Raw genomic sequence first — 24,303 nt, forward strand, 5'->3', positions numbered from 1 at the left:
GGCCGCGCTCCGCGCCACTCACCGCGCGGCCGCGCTCCGCGCCGCTCACCGCGCGGCCGCGCTCCGCGCCGCTCACCGCGCGGCCGCGCTCCGCGCCGCTCACCGCGCGGCCGCGCTCCGCGCCGCTCACCGCGCGGCCGCGCTCCGCGCCGCTCACCGCGCGGCCGCGCTCCGCGCCGCTCACCGCGCGGCCGCGCTCCGCGCCGCTCACCGCGCGGCCGCGCTCCGCGCCCCTCACCGCTCGGCCGCGCTCCGCGCCGCTCACCGCGCGGCCGCGCTCCGCGCCGCTCACCGCGCGGCCGCGCTCCGCGCCGCTCACCGCGCGGCCGCGCTCCGCGCCGCTCACCGCGCGGCCGCGCTCCGCGCCGCTCACCGCGCCGCCGCGCTCCGCGCCGCTCACCGCGCGGCCGCGCTCCGCGCCGCTCACCGCGCGGCCGCGCTCCGCGCCGCTCACCGCGCGGCCGCGCTCCGCGCCGCTCACCGCGCGGCCGCGCTCCGCGCCGCTCACCGCGCCGCCGCGCTCCGCGCCGCTCACCGCGCGGCCGCGCTCCGCGCCACTCACCGCGCTGCCGCGCTCCGCGCCGCTCCGCGCCGCTCACCGCGCGGCCGCGCTCCGCGCCACTCACCGCTCGTGCCGCCGTGATCGTTAAAATAAGCTTTCAGTGGGCATGCGCGAGGGCGAAAGCGATAGGGCTCTTTAATTTACGTCACGCTGCCTGCCGGAGGGGGCCGGGCTCTGCGGCTGCAACTGAGGGGGGCGAAGAACGGCCGCTCGGGGTGAGGAAATCCGCGCACACTTATTTTGTCGCATGTTTGGTGACGTCCAGTAATCGACTGGCTGTGAAGTCTCCGGGGCCGAGGCCTAAAGACTTTTTTTTTTTTATTTTTGCAAACGCCCGCTGTTAAACTTGTGTGTGGATGCCCGGATTTTGGAGCCCGTTTTGACCGGGTGTGAACCGATGAAGCACTTTACCCTGTGATCGACGCAGAAACGGTCGGAAACGTTAGCCAGCTAGTTGAGGCTACCGCTAACTGCCAGCGAGGAAGTGAGGAACGAAAAAAAAAAAAATGACATCTCGGAGGTAGGTCTGGAAAACAATGTCTGCTGGAAACGTTAGCTGAGCTAGCTTGAACCAAGCTCAGCTGTTTGGGTGTTTATATGTCGGCGAACGGGGTCTGAGTGTGCCGACGTTTCTGGAAAGAAAAGTGTTGGGAGTGGAGTAGCTAAGCTAAGGACCGCTTCATTTAGCACACACCGGCAACTTAGAGCTCAGTCTGAAGATGTTTAGTAAACACCGCTGACGCTTTAACACTTAAATCAAACCTGTAAATCTGCTTTACTTAACCGTCCTGGGATCCTAGTGAGTCGGAGGCAAAGTTTAACACCGGCTCGCCCTCAGAATTTGGCCACTGAAAACCGAACACAACTGTTGTTGTCTTCGAAAACACGGGGCAGGTTTGTTGTGTTATGGGCTGCTGTTTAAACCCCCACAAGACTCGTGTTGCCTCCGAGTAAAATCGAGCTTTATTTGCATAGCGCGGAATCACAGGTCGGTCTCAGAGTAACTGAAGTCAGCCTCTGTTCATAGACCCTTATTTCGGAAGAGAAAATTACTACCTTTAAAGTAAAAAAAAGGGGGAATTCTCAGGAGGAGAGACAGAAGAGGAAACCCTCTACAGGCCAGTCAGACGTGAAAAAGCTGTAACGTAGAAAGAGCAGACAGAATTAGCAGCAGTAGAATATGAAGAACCAGAATAGCACTACAAGCACAAACGTGTAGTCTTTTATTAACTATTAAAGATCCCCTCTAGACATGTTTTATGATACATAACAATAGTCTGTTGTGAAAAGTATGGTTTTTACATTAAAAAAAAAAAAAAAAGTTAATTTACCTGGTGAGAATTCTTTAAAATGACATCTACTACTTCTCCCTCATTGAAAAAATAATTATCTATGAATTTACAAATATTTTTCATTTCAAAAGTTTAACTGCTGGACACACAATGTCCCCTACTTCACAGAAAAGTCCATTCTCAGCCTATTGAAACTAGTTTCTTCAGGTTTCCACTACACACTTTTGTAAGTTGTGTATTGGACCTGGTTTGGCTTCCAAACTGGTTGTGATGCCACAAATCATGCTCGCAGGCACGTGCCTTAAACACAGATTTCAGGTGAGCGCAGATAAAACTTTTTTACATCCAGCGGATGACTGTGACGACGGACTTCTAGTGTCAAACTCGGCACATGCACCATTGTGCACATTGAAGATCAGACATCGAAGAGAAGTAACCGTGACCAAAACACATTTTTGAGTGTAAAAGGTTGAAAAGTTTCAGGTAGAGTGTAAAAGTGTTTGAAGGGAACATTATGTATTAAAGAGAAGATGGTAAGGGACTCTCAGTTGCTGCCAAGAGCTGGTAGGACGTCAACCACAAAACTTCCTCTGTACCACGGAAACGTGAAAAGAGGACAAGTTACTTACACATTACTATCTAAAGGTTTTAGGCACTAAAAGTAAAGTGAGGATGCCTTAATAATGCCACGAATGCCACTTCATACAAATTGCAGTAAACAATAGTTGCTGTGACCCCCTCGTCTCTTGCCTTTAAACTAGCACCAGTTCTCCTCGGTACACCTACACACAGTTTATCAGGTTCTTGGCAGGTAGGCTGTTCCAAGCATCTTGGAGAACTTGCCCCAGTTCTTCTGTGGGTTTAGTCCGTCTCAGTGTCTCCTGTCTCTTCATGTGATCCCAGACTGACTCCGTGATGTTGAGATCAGGGCTCTGTGGGGGCCAGACCATCTGTTGCAGGACTCCTTGTTCTTCTTTTTGGCTCTGAAGACAGGTCTTTATGACTCTGGCTGTATGTTTTGGCTCGTTGTCCTGCTCCAGGATGAATTTGGGACAAATCAGATGCCTCCTTCATGGTATTGCGTGATGGATAAGGATCTAAACATCTGAAGTGACTAAAAAAAAAGACCCAGAACTGAAGGATAATATTCACACAGATGGAGAAGATACAAGTTGCCAAGAGCGGAAGAGATAGTTAATTGCAGACAACACATGATGTAAGGACAGTTATGAGCCTGCTGTAGGATGAAGACTTGGATCACAGATGTCTGGTTGAAGCACAGACATGAGACATGAACCAAACAGACAGACAGTGGTAGGAAAATGAATGGGAGCGAGAGAGATTGAGTGTTTTTTAATGGATGCCCTTTGATCAATTATATAACACAGCATGAATCAATGTTTGTTCTTAATGGTTGATCACAAATCCTCAATTGTGGTTAAAACTAAAAAAACACTGGGGAACACGCTCCCCCATTCACATTTGTGGTGCTGTTGAACTGTGCTGGGTTATACTGAGAGCTGTTCCTAATATTTAGTCAACCTAAATTAATATAAATGGGATGGAGAGAATATTAGGAACACCTTTCAGTATAACCCAGTACAGTTCAACAGCAGCACAAATTACAGCCTCCGAAGTGACCATTGAAACAAATCAGCATCCTCTTCAACAGATTCAGTAAAAACTGAACATTATAATCCTCATGAAGGGAGGATTTATTGCAGGCCTGTTGCATTGGATTGCATTAGTTTAGTTTAGTTTAGTCATAGTAACCTTTTCCTGAACTGGAGAGTCAGTGTTTTTACTCGAGAACTTGACTTGAAACTTAAACTGGGTATGACATGGATTTATTTCATCACTGGAATAAAATGCAGTAAAGAAAATCCCAGCAAATTTATTTTTGCATTTGAAACGATTTAACGTCAGGTTAAGCCATTTTCGCGAACAGAAAATATACAATGGCTAGATAACAATGTTAGATGACAAATGCTGTAATGTTAAATTACTGTAACAGCAGCAGTGCAAAAACTATTTGTTCTGTCTGCTAATAATCCTACTATATCATGCTTGATTGGGGATTAAATGGAAACAAAATGGTGCTGTTGCTGCTTCTTAATCAAAGCGCTCCGGGATGATTTCGCTTCAAATGACCGTGCGCTGTGATGAGTAACTTCCAATTTGCAGAGCTTGGGTCGCTGTCTAAAATAGTTCCACACTTTAGATGATCCTGTATGAGGTTTTGTAGCGGCAGCTTGTTTTCCAGGGAATCCATGCCTTGACCGGGCGCAGCCATCTTTGCGTCGAGCTGACTTCTAACCCAGCCCTAACCGACTTTAATTTAATATTTTTCTTCTTATGTTCCTTGCGAACGGCTCATCCAAAAACCTTCACAGTCGACACTGCACTTCCTAGTGTCCTTCAAAAATACACACGTAAAGTTTGAAGTTGATCGGATGAGCGGCTGTCGAGAAAATGGAAGGACGGACAGACATTTTTCCATTTATTAGTAGGATGGGCTGCATTGCACAAGTGTTAGAAAAAAGTATTGTACATGCCATGGACAATACTTAAATTGTTACATTGTGGGGGTTTTTGAAAACATGGGCACATCAAATGAAAATGTGGAAAGTAGATGTAGTGCACTAGATAGTGAATAGGTAGTGATTTTGGACACGGCCCTGCACTCCACACTGAGGCTAATCACTGTTTCTCTCCTCTCTCAGGTGGTTTCATCCCAACATCACAGGTGTGGAGGCTGAAAACCTCCTGCTGACTCGTGGAGTGGATGGGAGCTTTTTGGCCAGACCCAGCAAGAGTAATCCCGGAGACTTCACCCTCTCAGTACGGTAAGTGGTGGCATTCACGAGTGTACAAAGCAGCATTAACCACAGGACACAATATAATACTGTGTCAAAAACTCAACGATTTCAAGCCTCCAAATAAAACGTCCTTGTGCTCTATACCACTGTATGTGAGGAGTGACAGTAAAATGAAAGAAACATCAAATTAGCACCAAGTTTTCTGTGCCTCAGATAAGTCCGTTGGCTTCATGTTTTTACATCGGGTTCTCTTATTTTTAAAGTATTCCTGTAACGTCTACTTTAGTGGGTGTGCATGCAAGAAGGCCTTTGGATAGATGCTGGTGTTTCATGGTTTTTATTGTTACCGGTGTCAGTTTTGAGTTTATTCAATAGTCTTTTCAAAAACCAGGTATGAGGTATAATAGCGAAAAAATGAGCGAGGATTACAAAATATACAGGTTAATAAAGGTGTGATTCATGGTCGATATGTGAACATGAGGGTAATCCCACAAACCAAAAAGTCAGACCAGAAAATGAAACCCCGCAATCAGTTCCAAACCGGTCAACGGGCCTTTTAATAGAGACACGAATCTGAGACAAAAACTGTATCCAGGTTAAAACTGTTCTCTGATGTTGTCAAATGTTTGTTTACATCAATAAAGGACAGTATGTTGACTTATGATGAACCCGATGACCACACAAAGTGAATTTGATCTTATTTACTATTCAGACCGTAGCCATCAGTGCACAAACAGATAAACAGAATGTTAAATTGTATGTACATTGCTTTTAGGACATCAGTCTGTTTGCTAGCCGCCTTAATGCTTCACTAGTCAATATTTTTTAATTTCAACCATGGATCAAATGACTGTGTAATGTGAAATAGATCGTTTTAGCTCATTGTTTTGGTCGTCTGACCTGCAACTCTGCTCTCATCAACTTGTTTCTAGCAGCGGTAGGCAGCTATTTTCAGCAGATAAACTCGGCTGCGATAAACCAACTGTCCACTACCTGCCCAGCATTAAATGCCAAACAGACAAAGTTAGAGACCAGATGGTGAGAATTTAGCAGCTTAAGAGCCAGATATTTCAGTTAGAAGTTGGTGGAGATCAAACCAGAGCTACAGGGAGAGTAAATATTGGACTTACATTTATTAGGTTGACACAAATACAACTCCAAATGAATGGTAATGTTGCTCTGTGTCTCCTGAGGCAACTTTTTTTTCATACATTTAACATAACTTAATAAGATGATATGATTTGCCAGTGTTGTGTTTTCAGCTCGTTCTGCTGCCTGAAGAATCAATTAATGCAGCTTTAAATGTGGTGCGATACTAACACTATTAAATGATGCCAGGATAATTATGAAACAGGATCCCCACACCAAATTCCGCTCTATCTTAAGCATGAACCATGTTAAATGAGAGTTGGGAACCGGCATTATCCAAAGAAGGATAACCAACCTTTTACTAATTAAAAAAAAAAAAAAGAAAGAAAGAAAGTTTGTGGTTTTCTCTCAGGGCCTGCCGAGTCATAGATTTTTAAGATGAAGTATCATTAACTCAGTTTAGCTGATGTAGCCAATGTTATTTTTGTAACAGTCTCATACTTTAGCCGTACAGTCTCTCACACCATATTTACTTCCTATGGAAACAAAACAGGTCATGCTCCTCTTGTGGAAACGGAGACATTTCCACTGGGAGACTAGTCTCTGCTGGTTTATTACAGCACGTGTCTATCTCTTTATGTGCACATTCTGCCAGACTTAACCAAAAGCCTTACAAGGTTACATGCAACTGAACCTCAGATCTGCCACAAGTTCTCCTTTTCTATTTTCCGAGATAATGGTGGTCACCTACGGTGACTCAGCACAGTGTATGGCGTCTGTCTGGTCTGTGTCACAAAAACGTGGTGTTTTCCTTCAAGATTTGCCAACGTTGAATTGCAGTCCCGTCGCTCTGCTGTTTAATGTTTTGTTTCATACTTTGACAGTTTTGTTTTCTCTCTCACCTCGGGCAAATCACAGAGATGGTACCCATGTTGTTAGTGGTGGATGTGACTTGGTCTTAAACTGTTTGCTTATTTTGACCATAATATGTGCACAAAACATGCAAAATTATGCAATTAGGGCTGCAGATAAGGATTGTTTTCATTATTGATTAATCTGCTAATTATTCGTTTCATTGTTTGATCTGTAAAATGTCATAAAAGTTATTGTCAAAATATCCTGAAGCCCACGGGGATGTTGTCGAGTTGCAGTCCAAAACCCGAAGATATTCTGTTTAGGGCTGCAACTAATGATTAATGTGATTATTATTTTCTCAATTAATCATTTGGTCTATAAAATGTCCGAAAAATTTTCTCCGAGTCCTTGTTGATGTTATCTAATTGCATTTTTTGCGTGAGCAACAGTCCAAATATGTTCAGTTTGCAATGATAAAAAACAGAGAAAATCAGCAAACACTCACATTGGAGAAGAAGGGACCAGAGAACGGTTGGCACTAATCTAATCTAATTCCATTTATTGTCCCATAAAATAGAGAAAATCCACAAATCCTCACAATTGAGAAGCTGGAACCTGGCAATGTTTGAATCCATTATTAAAAGAGTTGCCAATAATCTTTCTGTTGATCAACCAATCAATTCATCAAATGAAAATTAATACTAAGTGGTTCAAAAGTATTGTGTAGGACCGTCCCTACTGAGATATTATAGTCATTTTCTGTCAAAGTATGGATTCATTATGGTTCTGCAGCATTGATATATTTGGGGATAAACACATCTTCTACGTTTTCGGACTCCTAATAATGCTACACTGACACTGAATGTATATGAGAAGACACGTTATAGAGTGGTTTGATTTTTACTAATTACTGGGACTTCTTAGGGAGCAACATAAGCTTCCCGTCGGAGTCTGTCTGTGTGCGGATGATGATGTTCTGGCCTCCTGATGGTAACATTTCTCTAAACGATTGTGCTCTTCTGCAGGCGAAATGGAGCTGTCACCCATATTAAGATCCAGAACACAGGAGACTACTATGACCTTTACGGTGGGGAGAAGTTTGCCACTCTTGCAGAGCTGGTGCAGTATTACATGGAACATCATGGGCAACTGAAGGAGAAAAATGGAGATGTTATTGAGCTCAAGTATCCACTCAACTGTGCTGATCCCACCTCAGAAAGGTGAGCGATAACATTGGATGTTACAGTTCCGGGCTTGAATGTGGCTCCGCAACCGTTGAGACATTACTAGTTCTGTTGTTTTATTTATCAAGTGTCCCCATCGTGTGCTTCTAGATATTTAGTGTGTTTTTCTTACATTTAGCCTACCCTCTCTGATATAAATGGGGTGGACAGATATCGGAAACCCCTCTCAGTGTGTAACGGCACGAGAGACTGCAGCCTCCGAAATGAGCAAAAAGACAATAAAAACCTCTCTAAAACAAAAACTGAAGATTGCAACCTTAAGCAAGTTAGGCTGCATTGCAGGGCGGCTGCATTAGACTGCATAACTTTAACATAGGTCTACTTAATAAACTGGCAACTGAGTGTGTTGTAGATTGAAGCGTCTGTTTCTCAGTCGAACAGAAGTTGCTATCGGCCCAGTGGAGTAACCAGTATTTGTGATCTTTTTGAATGTAGTTGAAGTTTAAACACTGTGCTTAGGTTCCTCAACTGATAGACTTGATAGCATCACTGTGGAAATGTGCCTTTCCATGCAAAGAAAGAGGAACTGGTTATGTAGCGGTAATAGACCCTGTGGCAGACTGTGTTCCCATTACATTCATCCACATTGTCTTTTCCCTGACTAAAATTTGCGCAATTTTAACTTCAATTAAGAAAATTATGTGCCAGTAAAACTACCACATTTTATATTCCCCAGAAATGAAATCAGGGTTTCCATGGGTATTTTATAGTGAGGTTGCCCTGCTTCGTCTAAAGTAGAGAAGCTTCAGGGAAACCGAGCAGCGGCGTTACGTCACTGAGCAAAGGCCACGTATCTAATGAGTGAGCTGATTTTTTTTATTTTTTATTAACACCTTCATCTAAAAACTACAGCGATAACGAGACAAGATGCGTCAGGATCTGTTTGACCCCATTCACACCTGGCAAAAACGTGGATAAGGAAACGGTGCAGGTTAAAGCAAGATGTTTGCGTTGTGATCGGATCTGATGACCACATCTGGAGGTGGTCTCACTCACATTGTGACCAGATCTCAACCAAAAAAAAAATCTGCCCTGCAAGTTGAAAGGTCACTAAGGCCTTGTTCACGTGTTGATAGAGGAAAAAAAAACTAACTGCTGCACTGGAGGTTAGTCACCAGGAGGAAATTAGTTTCATAATCACCATTCGTCTGTGCTCACCACCCGCTAGCCAGTTTCTTGGGGCAAATCCTGGAAATCGGTGGGACATCGATCTCTGTCCATCCATATGTTTGTTTATAACCAACTCCTGAGACGTCTCGTCTCTTGATCAGGTTAGTTAGTGAATGACGACTGAGACACACTATATATCTGTGTGCTCTTTTTTTCTTAAGGGTTAATATTGTACAAAAGTGTATTCATTTGTAACGATGTCAGCAGAGATGACCCACCTTCGCTATAAAACACTGAGTTATACACAGTTTCCCAGACGCATTGATCGTACTTTGATGATATTTGAGGAAATGATACATTTAACCCCTGCAGTTCAGCTTTTTTAATAGTATCTTGATCATCTCAAGAGTCAAAGTAGGTTATAACATTTGTTCCATCTAAGGCTTCATCTAAGTATTATTTTCATAATTGTTTGGTCTGTAATATATCAGAAAAATGTCCATCACAGCTACACAGAGCCTTGTGTGACACACAATAGGTTTCAAATAGGTTTTTTTTAATTTCTTTTTTTTCTTTTTTTTGGTCCAACTAACATTCAAAAAGCTGACCAGTGATGTTTTTTGGTTTTGATTGTTTGTTTTAAGCATTCTGGCTTAAAAAGTGACTCAACAATTATCAGAATTGTTGCTTACTGAGTTTCTGTTGAATGACTAATTGATTGTTTGACCAACTGGTTCAGCTCTGTTTGCGTAATGGTTGCTGTTGCTTTGCTGTCATGCTACAGTAAATTGATTTTATGCTTTTAGCTACAGCTTTGTTGCTGCAGCTGTGATCCAAGGATGAGACGTATTTAGGGCATTTTAGTGTGAAAGAGGAAAAAAAAAAAACCCAAAATGTTTAATATTGAACCTATCTGCTGAGTTTTACAAGAAATGGATCCTTAAAGTCAGATTGTTAACAATAAACATCCTTGCTCTATTTGTGTAAACATAGAGAGTGATGCCATTAAAGAAATAAGGTGCTAGTTTATCCCAGTCATCGCTGGAGGCAGGTGTTTTTTTTTTTTTTTTTTAAAATGTGAAGTATTCTTTAGGGAGTTGAGTCCAGTTGAACGCTATTTTACTGTTGTGCTGTTTTTGCCAGATGGTTCCACGGACACTTGTCGGGCAGAGAGGCCGAGAAGCTGCTGACGGAGAAAGGGAAGAATGGCAGCTTCCTGGTGAGGGAGAGCCAGAGCCATCCAGGGGATTTTGTCCTGTCAGTCCGTACAGGAGATGACAAGACGGACAGCAGTGATAGCAAACCCAAAGTCACTCATGTCATGATCCGCTGCCAGGTAAACACACTCCTCATCTCCTCAGTCTGTCCCTGCCTTCTCACATCCTCTCTGTTACTAACTGACTGTTAATGCATGAAGTTGCCAGCACTGCCCAGCTAGATTGAGACCGTAACACCTTCTGTAAAGGTGGGAATCTGACTGATACAGATGTTAAGATGTGCTGCTGTATCCCTACATTCATCCAGATGTTTTTATTGGAAAGTCACAGCCACAAATTCAGTGTGTTAACGTGCATTTAGGTAACCCGGCTACAGTCGGCAGTAATCTGATTAAATATCATGTAAACAAAAAAACAGGTTTATGTAAATGGGCTAGGGGATAAGAGAAACCTGGGGCCTGCACCACGAAGCAAGATTAGCGGGTTATCCACCCATCTGGGTTTCTGGTATCATGAAGCTGGCCCACTTTTAACTGGGGCAGATCACCATGGTAACCAATGCTGCATGGCTAACCCGCACCGGAGCGGGTTAACCTCAGACGATCTTATCAAAACCTGTCAAGAGCCCGAACACTGACCAATCAGAGCACTGGAGAAACTGAGTCATCATTCCTACAGGATCCCGACATAGACAAAAGAGTTAACAATAAAGTGACAAATAATGAAGAGCAATAGATACTTTTATAGATCAGTAGAATTATTTCGCTGCTCCAGGCTTTCCATTTGTTACAGTGGCTTTAAAACCGAGCATCTAACAAGCGGAGGAAGAGTTAATGACGCTACATGATGACGATAGCTGCGTTTTAATAACACAAAGATTCTCTGATTCCCGACAGGATTCACACTCTTATACCATCACTGCGGCTCAGAATAACATGAGAAGACTTTGTGATGATAATTGGAAATGAAAACTAAACCCTCTGTTGTCTTCTTTTTTTTAGAAAAATGATCCACACAATGTTCATTATAAATGCAACAATCTCAGTCGAATAGACCTCACGAGACACTGTTTTTGTCCTCCTCTCTCCTCTCCTCAGTCTGACATTACAGCATCACATATTCATGATAGTTTGTACTTCATCAGACAAAAAAGCAAAAAAATACTTACTCTGTGCTATAAAGCCTCACAATAATTCTTTACATTTATAAGTATATCCTTAGCCTTACTTTAATAATTGGAAATTATCTCTAAAGTTTCTACAGCTCCTTATTATATTCTACGATTATTTTGTTTACATCCGGTTGAATATCACTTTCTTCTGTCACTCTAATCCAATTAACCAGCAGGTATCGCTGTTGCGTCCTGTATCCCATGAAGTACTTTATTCATGGATCTGATGATGTTTCATATCAACAACTCTTCCTCCTTCACATGAATGCTCTCATAGCCCGATGGGTAGACCCAGAGTAACAGAGCCAGTTGATAACAGGTTTCGTGGATTAGTTTATCCAGGATGGCCGATGTTAGGCTCAGTGAAGCCAGGTAACCCAAGGAGAGCCAAACTAAGTGGAACTGGCTTTGTGGTACAGGCCCCTGATTTCCCCAGATAGGCTCCTCCTGGGTGAAAACTGATTTCTTGGCCATGTTTACACAGAACTGGGTTTCTGATCAGCTTTTACATGTGAGCTTGTGCATGGAGGATGAGAGGAGAGATAATTACAGACTGATTAGTCCTCGTATTCAAAATAATTCCGTTTTGGTGGAAGATGTAAAGATTAAGCGATACACACCTGACAACTGATACAGGAGTCCGAGATTTGGCTTCATCTATACAGAACCACCCATCCGACCCAGATTTTGAATGAAAATTAGGTTTTTACATCAGTATCGAATTTTTTATTTTTTTTTATTTTTTATTCTGTCCAAATAACTCCCTCTGCACTCCTGTGCCTCTAGCATATATTTTTGTGAGACCAACGCCTCAACATCAACTCCCATTACTTATGTAAGAAGGCGACATGGCAGTTACAGGGTGAAGCAGTGCACAAAAGGGAAGTAACGCCAGCGTTAGCAGCTAAGGCTACTTCCACTTGGCCCCAGCTCTTCCTGGTTTAAGGCAAAACTGTTACTGAAGCCATGTAATTATTGATTTACAGGAACCTGCCCTCATACAGCATTATTGAAAAACCAAATTCAGAAGAATGACACTGTCCTGGGAACTTTCAGGATTTGAATTGATTTTGATATAAAGAGTGAGGAAATATGTGATTTATATTAGTAACATTTTTATTCTCAGCAATTAAAAAATATCAGATCCCCATCATGGCTGAATCTAATCCAATCAGATTTGAATTCATCCCTAATGTAAATGCGTTGAGTTTTCTTTGAGTAACCGGATTTTTGTGCATGTAAATGTCATGATTATCTTATGATGGTGTGACTGCTCTGTTGTACTTGTTGCTGATGTGGCTGTGGCTTCTTTTTCAGCATGACCTGAAGTACGACGTGGGCGGAGGCGAGAAGTTTGACTCTCTCACCGACTTGGTAGAGCACTACAAAAAGAACCCCATGGTGGAAACTCTGGGCACCGTGCTTCAGCTAAAACAGGTACGTTCCCATCTCTGTTTTCCCCAGATATTCACGTCTGTAAAGCCGAGTCACAACCTGTCCACCAGTAAGCAATGGCAACGTGTCCTGATTTATAATTTCTGTCATGCCTCATATTCTCCTCTGCAGCCCCTGAACACTACTCGTATTAACGCAGCAGAGATTGAAAGTCGAGTTAGGGAGCTGAGCAAACTAGCGGAGGCCACAGACAAGGTCAAACAAGGCTTCTGGGAAGAATTTGAGGTGGGTGGTTCTGTCTTTGTGTTTAATTATTTCCATCTTTCAAGTCCTGTTATGGACCAAACGATTTAGTTTGTGTCTTTTTCTTTGCTCTGTGTGAATTTTTCACAATACAAAAATGAACAGACACACTAAAGCCCCTTTCAGACGTGCACCTCGTTACATATATATGATAGAAATTTTACATGTTGGTTTCACCTCTGAATAAGCTCCAGAGTCACTTTTATGTAAAAGTCAGTGATGTCAACCCCGTGACATCTCTGTAAGACTTTCAATACGACTCGACTTTGAATTGAATGCTATTAGATTAATGTAAAGGCCACAGCAGCTCATGGATAAATATAGAGACAGAGACTGAATGCAAGTCTTGTTTGCTTTATTAAGAACACAAGAGTACATTGATCACGTCATTGTCTTCTCTTATGCACAAAGTAAATAAAATCAGTTTAATAAGCAAAGAAACGGTGAGAATGAGGCTTCTTTATGTTGTTGAAGATTCTTCTTGCATTAGTTCAGTCTGCAAAAGGGATTGTTCCTCTCTTGGTGTGGATAGCACTGGGTCACATATTGAAGACATTTGAACTTTTGTTTTTGTGAAGAAAAAAAAAGTGAAAATTGAGTGATTACAACATGGACAAAAAGGTTATTCTCACAGGTAAAATAGTTTAGAACCCAACCAATAAATTATATACGTAAGGTGTTGTGTTAAGATATTTAATATCAGCTGATATTTCATTATCGGGATTTTGAAATATCAGCCTTAGCCTCAAAATTCCTGTATCAGTCAGGCTGGAACATAGATGAAGACTGGCTTCATTAGTGTCTTGAGTCACGACAGTTACGTAAACTTTGACGTGAATAACTACTATGCACCCGCCGCAGTTTGCACCATCCGGGTTGGCTAGCTGGCTCTGGCTGTCGTGTCGTGAATCTTCCAGTCGCATCATCCAGAGGAACAGACGGGGGGGGGGGGTAAGAGTCAGTGATCCGTTATCTTTCAGTCTTCTTGCGTTTATGCGGGAAAAAAAAGGTAACAACTGTTATAGAGGAGTTATTGTGAGAAGTGGGGGCGAGCATCCCTTGCACTCGGGGGGACAGTAAGTTTCGGTGCGTTCACACATACTGATTCAAAAAACGGGGCCAGCACCAGCTGCTATTCATTGTGAATGAGGCCTGCGCCCCACGCCGAACTCCACAGACTTAAAAAGCACCAGGCTACACTACAGGCTCAACTTTATGCAAATACCCTCTGACGCAGTGTGAGCGACGGCCAGGCAAGACCCAACTGCGATCATCTTGATTCCAGCGGAAACAGAAGCACAGAGTTGTTCACTACTACGCCCCACTATGTGAAGGAACTTGAAACAAAATGGAAGAAAACCTGATTGTCAAAGTTCTCTACGGTGTGTCATTAATGAGTTACTTGGAAGAAAAAACAACCTGCGTGGGGGGGGATTGCCAGAATTGTTGGTGGGTCTGGCGGCAGCAGATATGTCAGAAAAACAACCGTCCAGCCAGAGCAGAGCGTGTAAATTAGGTGCTAACACGACACATCCCCAGAACTACAGATTCATGAGACCAGATACTCCCAACTGCTCCCTGTCCGTATGTGTGAACGCACTGTTGGGCTTCTACTGCTAAACAAGATCTGAAATCAGTGATGCATTTCTTCCTTAATGTCAGCTCACTGCTGTTCTCCATCAGACAAAATCCCTCTTGGTCATCAGTTGCCAAATATCGAGTGCTGTGACTCTACCTGTAAATATCCAGTCATGACTGTATAAAGACATAACAAACACCATCACTTTACCAGATAGATGAGGCCAACTATGTAACATATTCCAGGTCTGAAAAGGGCTGCAACAAATATCAAGCAGTGTGATTAAAGATGTTTCAAGTCTTGGCTGGAAGTGGCGGGATGAAATGTGACCCTCTCTGCTCTTTTTTTTTTTTTTTTTTTTTTTCATCCAGACCTTGCAGCAACAAGAGTGCAAGCTGCTGTACAGTCGCAAAGAGGGCCAGAGGGCAGAGAACAAAAACAAGAACAGATACAAGAACATTCTGCCTTGTGAGAAACACTCGCTGCTCTTTCACTACAACCACCTCTGGGTTTAACAGTTCAGGCATCACCTGAAGGGGTGTGTTTAAAGGCGACTAACTGTACTGTTGTTACTGTTTCCAGTCGACCACACGCGCGTGGTGCTGAATGACGGGGACCTCAATGAGCCGGGCTCTGACTACATCAACGCCAATATCATCATGGTAGTATCCGCTGTCATGGTAAACTCATGTCATCCTCAGGGGACTCAAACACACACACACACACACACACACACACACATCATTTTTTTTCTGTACATGATAATATGTAGATGACTTGGATGTAGAATTGCATTAGTCCGATTCCTCCTGTAGTTGGCCAGCATGTGCGGTCAGTTTGTGCTCTTTTCTTGACTCTGTGCTGTATTTCTCTCTTGTATGCGAAGTAGTCCGCTGACTTTCTTGTCTGTCTTTGTGTGCGTGTGTGTGTGTGTGTGCGTGTGTGCGTGGCGCATTCGTCTGCGGGTGCAGCCGGAGCTGGACCCAAAGTGTAACAGTACCAAGGTGAAGAAGAGCTACATTGCCACTCAGGGCTGTCTGCAGAACACCATCAGTGACTTCTGGAGGATGGTGTTTCAGGAAAACTCTCGAGTCATCGTCATGACCACAAAAGAGGTGGAGAGAGGAAAGGTGAGCAAAATGATCAAGTGCTAAGCTGTAATTTAATGGGCGTCCACGCTCAAAAGCTCAGACGCTCTTGAAAGAAGTTTTGTAGTTTTGTGCTGTACAGCTGTCGTTCCTGAAGTTAACCGGCCAAGCATAAACTGAGACACTGCATCAGGATATTTTTGGTGCAGCCTTGATTTATTTTTCAAATCAGTAAACAATTAGGTTTTGGTGCATGTAAGTGAATAAATAAGTAAAACTTTATTTATATAGAAATTGAAAACAAAAGTTCAAAACAAAGCGCTTCACATTAAAAGCATCAAATATCAGTTTAAAAAAGGGAGGGAGTTAAAGTGGGTTTTGAGAAGTTTCAGTTGAACTGGATAGTCTCCTAGTAAGAGCTAAACTATTCCAAAGTTTACGGGCACAGACCGCAAATGCTCGATCTCCTTTCATCTTAAGTGGCAGCCAGTGGAGAGAAGCTAGCACTGGAGGAGCATGCTCCCTGCACTCTGTCTTTGTTAGAAGACGGGCGGCAGCATTTTGAACCATCTGCAGACGAGGAACAGCTCCTCGGCTGAGGCAGGAGTACGAAGAATTACAATAGTCCGGTTGTGTAGATACAAAAGCTAGAGACAGAGATCTTTTGTAGCTGAAAAAACAAAAACAAAACACGATTGTACAAGTTTCTTAATGTGAACAGAGGAATACAGAGCATAGTCAAATGTGACAGCTAAATCTCTCAGAGAACTGCTTTATGTTGGAGGATAAATGTCCCAGAGACTGCTGCAGAGTCTCTTGAACCCCCCAAGGGTCAATAATAAGTACGTCTGTTTTACATTTATTTAAATTGAGGAAGTTTTGAGACACCTGGCTTCTCATAGAGTCCAGGCAGTCCTTGAGGTCAGACAGTTTTTCTGAGATTGTCACGTTTGACTGAGAAGTCACTCATCATCAAACTAGAACAATCAGTCGGCTGATCATTTTCCCAACGTAACTGATTATTTGATTGGCCAAAACTCAAAGATATTCAGTTTCCAATCAAAGAAAACAAAGAAAAACAGCAAATAATCACATTGGAAAAGCGAGACCTTGAGAATTTCGGCATTTTTGCATAAAGCCCCTAAAAACTTGGTATTTTTTATATTTTTCTATAACATACAACTTTCATGACTTAATAAGCATCAATCACAGTTAAAGTGTGGAACAAAGTTATCATTTTATTGAGTTTAACACTCAAACACTGTTTAACACCCAACCACAGGATGTGGTTTTACCAGATCTTATTGACAGCGGGCTCACAAGAAAATGAAAACCACTTCACAACCGTCATCCCATTTTGATTCAAATGTCTACTTCAAACCAGGGTGAAAAGCAAGGACAGAAACGTAAATAGAGAAATCTCACATGAGATTATTGCAACTGTCCTAACTTTGGCTTTTTTTTTTTTTTGGTAGGATTAAATCACTCAGAGTAAGAATCGGATTGGAAAGAATGGGTCTTTCTGGGGCTTTTAAAAATGACCTAGACAATTAATTGATTAACAGAACTGTGATAGATTGACTCCATGTTGATTGACTGATGACTTACCTTTTCACCTGTGCTCATTAAACAGCAGCATCAAAAGAAATGTGAGATAGTGAATATTATTGTGTCTCAACAGAGTAAGTGTGTGAAGTACTGGCCCGACGTTTCGGCTCTGAAGGAGTACGGCGCCATGCGCGTTCGCAATGTCAGAGAGACGGCTGCACACGACTACATCTTAAGAGAGCTCAAACTGTCCAAAGTTGGGCAGGTAAGTTTGTTTGTGTGTATATATGGATAAACCAAGGGGAAGCTCATAGTTATCACTGTAAGATGAATTCATTGGTTGAATCTTCTCAGTTAGAGGAAACCATCTTTTCAAATGGGTGTTGTAATGCACATTTATCAGGTCTTAACTTGTAGGAAAATCAAAACAAAACACAAACCACTCCCTAGGCAGTTAATGCAGTTTTACTAGATGGCGCTGGGCTTTCAAGTGTAAACTTTAAGTGACATGTCATTGTACCTCGGTTATTTTTTTTTTTTTGCAAGCGGCTTGTAACAGATACATGTGGGCTGCTCTCGTGGACTAAATCCAAGATTAGTGCTTCATGTGCTCTTAAATGTATATCCTTCAGAAAATGTGCTGTGGATTAGTATTGAGGGATAAGGCTGGCCGTATTCTGTACTTTGTTTTCCCATGAAAAGACCAAAACCAGCTGTGCGTTAGTCCGTCTCTCAATACTCGGACCTTTTCAGCTTATCTGGGGCACTCAGCCCTTTGGTTCCCACTGAAGACATAAATCTTTACAAACAGGTCATAGATATAAGGTTTCGTTTTTAAAAAAGGCTCAGTAATTTTCTACAACAGCTGGACACCATAGTTTCTAGTAAACTGGTGATGAAGGAACATGTCACCCAGTGCACACAGTGTGGCTCACTGACGGAATCAGACAGTACTTATGTTACATGTTAACGATAAGAGAAATACAGAATATCACCAGACAAAATTACACAACGATAACGTCAATTCAGAATCTGTTCAAAGCAACGACAAACCCATATTAATGTACTGAGATTGTAATTAAACTGCATCGAAGCTTTGTGTCGATACACTGCACGTTGAAATGAATTATCCTCCTGTGTGTGTATTCAGGGCAACACAGAACGTACAGTTTGGCAGTACCACTTCAGGGCCTGGCCGGACCACGGAGTCCCCACTGACCCAGGCGGTGTCCTCGACTTCTTAGAGGAAGTCAACCTGAAACAGGAGAGCATACTGGACGCCGGGCCTATAGCGGTACACTGCAGGTACACACACCAGTCAAACACTGAAAACGCTTCCGTAAACGAGCCGTGAAGACACTATTAGTTGGAACAGGGGAGACACGTTAAATCAAAGACTTTCTCTCATGCTCTGCAGTGCGGGGATCGGCCGGACAGGAACGTTTATAGTGATCGACATCCTGATAGATGTGATCAGAGAAAAAGGTGAGTCTGCACGGTGCACACACGGGCCCCATTTACACCTGTCATTTCATTTGTCTTTTATCCTGATAAAATCCTGATGAGATTCAGTACAGTCTTGTTTACACTTAGGCACATACGCTCAGTGGCCATTTTATTAGAAACACCTGTACAGACTAATGCAGTCCAATACAATTGTTCTTTGTTTTTGACACCGTCATAGAGATATTAACTAAAGTATATGTTTTAGCCTTGAGGTGATAACTAGTGATGGTCTTGTACTGGACTGCATTATATTCAGAGGTGTTTCTAGCACAGCACTACCTTTTAACTTTTACATATAATTGAATTTACACATTTTTGAAAATGTCAACAAAAACTGAACATTATAAACTTTGTAAAGGTCGATATTTTGGCAGAGCTGCTGTACTTAATTGCAATAGATTGTACCGGGTGTACCTAATAAAATGGCCACTGAGTGTAAATGCACCGTCGATGGGAAGATCACAAATCTTATTGCAATCTGTAATTCAGTGGTTGAACTGATCAGGAATCAGAAAAACATTACAACAGCTGTATGATTCTCTGAATTTAAATTGCTGGAGCCGCCTTTTCCTGATTCTTTAATTATACAGGAAGACCAACGGACAATTTCTGTGTAATTTCAGCTCCGTTGTCACGGTAAACAGACCTTGTAGAGGCTACTTCCATAGAGCACTTCCTGATGTAGTTGCACGTGGAAGGAGCAAAGTGTATCGGAGACACAGACGCATTTAAACTTTTCAATATCTGGCTAGAAAGCGTCTCAAACCACCTCGATTAAGTTGTCGGTATGTCATTAGGTCAGTTACAGATTCGTGATGACAACGTAGTGCAAATAGGATCACACGCGCATGAATCTGAATATCTTCTCTCCCACCGTTGTTATGTTACCACTGCTAAGGATGTATCAGCGTACAATGCTTTCTCGCTGCAGGGGTGGACTGCGACATTGACGTACCAAAGACCATCCAGATGGTTCGTTCTCAGCGCTCTGGGATGGTGCAGACAGAGGCGCAGTACAGATTCATCTACATGGCCGTACAGCATTACATAGAAACACTGCAGAGACGCATAGAGGAAGAACAGGTGTGCTGCAGACGGCCCTTCACGTTTTCGTTTTTGCTTTTTTTTTTCCTGCCCCCGTCTCTAACCTTCCCCTGTTTTCTCCTCTGCAGAAAAGTAAGATAAAAGGGCGCGAGTACACCAACATTAAGTACTCCTTGTCTGACCTGACCGGAGGAGAGCAGAGCCCTTTGCCTCCTTGCACTCCTATTCCTACTCCCACCTGCACAGAGTGAGTAATTCCGTCGGTAAACAGCTGCTGCGGGAGGCTTTTTAATTTTTAAAGTTGCATTTAAATCAGTTTTTCAGTACTTGCTTGGAAAGCCTCGTCAGTAGTTTCTCACTGACGTGTGTGTGTGTGTGTTGCCAGGATGAGGGAGGACAGCTCCCGAGTGTATGAGAACGTGGGCCTGATGCAGCAGCAGAAGACCTACAGATGAGATTCACCTTTGACCCCAGTGCTCTGTCAGTTCCAGGTAAATGTTTGCCCATCCTAAAATGACAATAATGTACTTTAAATTCATGTAAATTTTGAGTTTAAAGCTACTATTCAAATAATGGTTGTGTATAGACACTGAAGGGATGGAACTGCCTCTAATCAAATGGCTCACATGGTAAATTCAGCATAATGTACATTTCCACACTAATTTCATTAGTTCAACAATACTCATGTCATACTCATCGCTACGCTGCCTGTGTTTCTTCTTAAAGTGGCATAAATCAGTGTTTTTAAATGGACAACGGGTCGAACGAGCGTGTGTAATGTGAAAGGGGTCGTTTATAGCAACAGACGTGCAGAGAAGTGTCCCCCAACTCTGCAGTTATTACTGTGGTTTTTACGGCCCACAACTTTACAGTTTTGGTCACAGCAGGCAGCAGTTTTCAGTTTTCTAAAAGCAGACAGCAGACAGACCCAGTCAGAGAGCAGCTGGTGAACACGGTGGAGCATTTAGCAGCTAAAGAGCCGGATGTGTTTCGTTAGGAGTCAGTGGACGCTAAAACAAAGGCAGGAAGCAGGACTCCACACGAATGCTGATGTTACTCCGTGTCTGCAACTCTCTGCAACCATGTTAGACATGTCAGCTTTATAAGATGGTAATTTGTAAGCACTTTGATTTCTTCTTATCGGCCAAAAAAATCTGTTATACTGCTTTAACGTTGCTATTCTCATTCTCAGGCTTCAGTGGCTTCTGCTTTTGTTGTTTGTGGTCGAGCTACAGTCACTGAAACTCAGCACTTGTTGCTAGTGTTTAAAGTCTACCAGGCAAAAGAGGCATTATGCCTTTCTGAACCACTGGATGACTTTTAATTTGAAACATCTCTGCAGAAAGTATAGTAGCTCTGTCAAAAAATGGATCACACCGATTAAATAAAGTTTTTTTTTTTTTTTTTTTTTTTTTTAATTAATTAATATTTGAATGAAAACCTCTATTTAAAAATAGAAACTTGTGGGGCATCACCACCAATTTGCCCTGTCATCCCTCCTCTCTCTCCTGTCCTTTTGTGGTCATCTCTATACTGTTGCATATATTGATAAATGACATTTTTAAAACAAGGCCAAAAATACTTTAAAAAAGAGAGAGACCCAATAAAAGCAATGGACCGGCAAGTCCGACATGACTGTGTTGTTGTAATGATGGAATCAGTGCTGCGGAAGTGTACATCGTACGACATTTATACAATTTATTGATGATAACAGGTAAACATGGAGGAAGTTTTGAGTTTATAGTAAGAGCAAACAGTAGCAACAGCAAATTAAAACAGTATTAGATGAGAAGGACATGGATACATCTCATTAAAATATGGCAAAATGTACTTTTAGGAAAAAGGGCTGGTCTCTAATACAGGCCAGTATCAGGTAAAGGCACAGTGCGGTAAATAAAGTATTAGTGAAGTATTTGAGAATTGACAGTAATTTTTTTTTTTTCTGTCTCCTTCAGGATCTTGATACCTGACAGTTTATTTGCCAGCCACACCTTGACGCCTGAGACTTGACCGTAATGACATGGAACAATGGAAAAAACAAAAACACACACACACACACACACACACACACATATACATACACACACACACACACACACAAAATCAAAAACGAGAGAGAGAAACCAGACACCAGGGTCGTCCTCCTCCTCTCGCTCATTTTACATGAACATTTGCCCTCTAGTTGTTTTCTAAACCACTGTGATCATCAGAAGAGCCTTTGAGAAGCCTAACGCGCTGAATCCCCAACTGAACCGCAGACCACAGTTTGGGTTTAGCCTTTGTAAATCTCACCCCGACAAGGGCTGCGAGCAGCGATCACTGTCCTCAGAGGGAAAACACCTAGCTAACCTTTGCTCATCTCTCATTTTTCTAGGTTTCCTTTTTTTTCTTTTTCTTTCTTTTTAAATTAACCAAAGGAAAGTTATGTAGGTTATGTTGTGTAGATGGAAGTGAGGGGAGTTTCCTGAGTAAGGTCTGTGCCAAAACCACAAACGATTTTATCCACATTTCACAGCCAATTAAAAGTCTCTATTCGGCCTGATAAGCCGGCAAAGCAGTGGGAGACGAGACCTTATTTGTGGACAATAGTGGGGCAAAATTCCCAGCGATTATTGTCTAGTTTTCACTGTGTTATATAGCGTAATGTTTCTGAATGATGAAGTATTGGCATTGTAGTGTAATATCATATTTACAGTTGACCTGTTGATTCGTAATCCACTGACTTCTAAACATGAACTTTTTTTATTGTTTTTTTGTTTTTGTTTTTGTGTGTGCCAGAACCGCCTTGAAGAGAAATGTAAATTCAGGCTGTTCGGAGTGTGAATTAACCTTTTTTTTATTTTCTAGTTCACATGGGTTTAATATGCTTCTGTTGGGAAACAGTGTCTGTTAGTTAACCATTCCTGAGCTCAAGCCGAATGTCCTTAATGCTGCACTTTTACTTAGCAGCATAACAGTTACAGTCAAGCCTTGATTCACCTGGTGGATTTATGAATAATCTAATCTGGGGTTAGTACAGGGGGTTTTTTTTGGGGGGGGAAGGGGGGCACAAGTTTGATTTTTGCCCCCCTTCAAGCCTGCACTTCTATGTCAAAGTCAGTGTGATGACGTATTAATATTTCAGGGGAGTCTGTTGTGTATCTCAGTTGCAGGCATCGCCACAGATGCACGGCTGCCGAATCAAAAAAACTTTGTTTTTTAAGTTTTTTTTGTTTTGTTTGTTTTTTAAAGTGCATATTACTTTTTTTTCATTCTTTCTTGTTCTTTTTTCAAGAAAAAAGCCTTTTGTGTACCATTGCCTATTTTGAGCACCACATGTACTTAAGTTTAAGAGTCACTGTTTTAAAAAGCAATCACACATCTCTCAGCTTTGGCACTATAGATGGTCATTGTTGTGGTTATAGATTGTTGGGCCTGTGATAGTCAGCTGGATTCAGTATTTAATACACACACACACACACACACACACACTCGCACACACACTCGCACATGCACACACAAGTATACAAGTTCCAATAGGAGAGTATTTTCTTGTTTTCTGTTAATGTTAATCAAACCATTTAAAGGAAGACTCTAACATCTTGGGAATTTCACTCACACACCGATCTCGTGTCTGAGCGCTAAATATGAAGCCGGCTAGCGGCTGGTTAGCTTAGCATAAAGACTGAGAAAAAGAGGGGAAAACGGCTATCCTGGCTCCGTCCAAATGGGGACAGCAGGACTCTAGGAACTCTTCATAAAAACACAACTCGATGTTTTCATATTTCTGTTTTTTTTACGGATTAAAGGAGCGAGATATAACGCATTAATTAGTGAGCTTTAGGGGTGGTGGTAAACAGAAAAAAAAAAAAGCCTCTAGAGGATCGATACCACTCTCATGTTGTTTTTTTTTCGGTAAACATGAAGCTACACCCAGCGGCTGATTAGCTTAGCTTAGCATAAAGAAGCACAAAGATTGGACACAGGTGGAAACAGCTAGCTGGACTTTGTCCAAAAGACAACAAAATCCACCTACCAGCACCTCTAAAGCTCAGAAATTAACACATCACATCTTGTTTGTTTTTAATCCTTAAAAAACACAAATGTAAAAATGACATGTTGTGGTCCAAGGGTTTCGTCATGGAGATGGAGCTAGGCTAGCTGTTTAGTCCTGCTAAGCTAAGCCAATCGCCCGCTAGCTCTAGCTTCATATGCAGTGCACAAATATGGGAGCGGTATCAAGCTTCCCATCTAACTCTTTGTAAGATGAGATGAGATGTCAAACTGGTCTCTTAACTTTATCTTCTCCATCAGCTGCAGTATTTAGGGAAGTGAAATAATTTGCATTCTAGTGAAAACCCAGCCACCCACTCACTCATTTCAAACACGTGGCCTAAGTATTTTCATTTGTCAAGCCTTCCCAGCTTCTGCACATTTGCTAACCATCACTCGCCTTGAGAAACTGCAGTTTTGTGATTGAACTCACTGTAACAGTGCTGACT

The 24,303-nt window shown here is 42.3% G+C and overlaps 1 protein-coding gene across 2 annotated transcripts; it reads left to right on the forward strand.

The window, feature by feature from the left end:
- The first annotated feature begins 773 nt into the window (after window positions 1-773).
- ptpn11a (protein tyrosine phosphatase non-receptor type 11a) lies at window positions 774-23,711 on the forward strand. Of its 2 annotated transcripts, none has more exons than XM_040157782.1 (16): window positions 774-1,082; window positions 4,578-4,700; window positions 7,643-7,837; window positions 10,115-10,307; window positions 12,677-12,796; window positions 12,926-13,039; window positions 15,008-15,104; window positions 15,219-15,316; window positions 15,608-15,766; window positions 17,406-17,537; window positions 18,423-18,577; window positions 18,690-18,757; window positions 19,710-19,861; window positions 19,951-20,069; window positions 20,208-20,313; window positions 21,778-23,711. In XM_040157782.1, exons 1-15 carry the CDS (start codon window positions 1,069-1,071, stop codon window positions 20,275-20,277), a joined length of 1,809 nt encoding a protein of 602 aa, XP_040013716.1. In that variant the 5' UTR covers window positions 774-1,068; the 3' UTR covers window positions 20,278-20,313; window positions 21,778-23,711. The 2 variants fall into 2 exon arrangements, with proteins under 2 accessions (XP_040013716.1, XP_040013717.1); XM_040157783.1 differs by having other exon boundaries at window positions 15,219-15,298.
- The last annotated feature ends 592 nt before the right edge of the window (window positions 23,712-24,303 follow it).

The sequence above is a fragment of the Xiphias gladius genome, chromosome 20 (assembly GCF_016859285.1).
Source record: "Xiphias gladius isolate SHS-SW01 ecotype Sanya breed wild chromosome 20, ASM1685928v1, whole genome shotgun sequence".
NCBI lineage: Eukaryota > Metazoa > Chordata > Actinopteri > Istiophoriformes > Xiphiidae > Xiphias > Xiphias gladius.

What these genes read in the sequence shown, in the direction of transcription:
- ptpn11a (XM_040157782.1), top strand. An exon ending in GCTGATCCCACCTCAGAAAG is followed by an intron (nt 7,838 to 10,114) that starts GTGAGCGATAAC and finishes TGTTTTTGCCAG; the next exon opens with ATGGTTCCACGGACACTTGT. An exon ending in CCTACTCCCACCTGCACAGA is followed by an intron (nt 20,070 to 20,207) that starts GTGAGTAATTCC and finishes GTGTGTTGCCAG; the next exon opens with GATGAGGGAGGACAGCTCCC.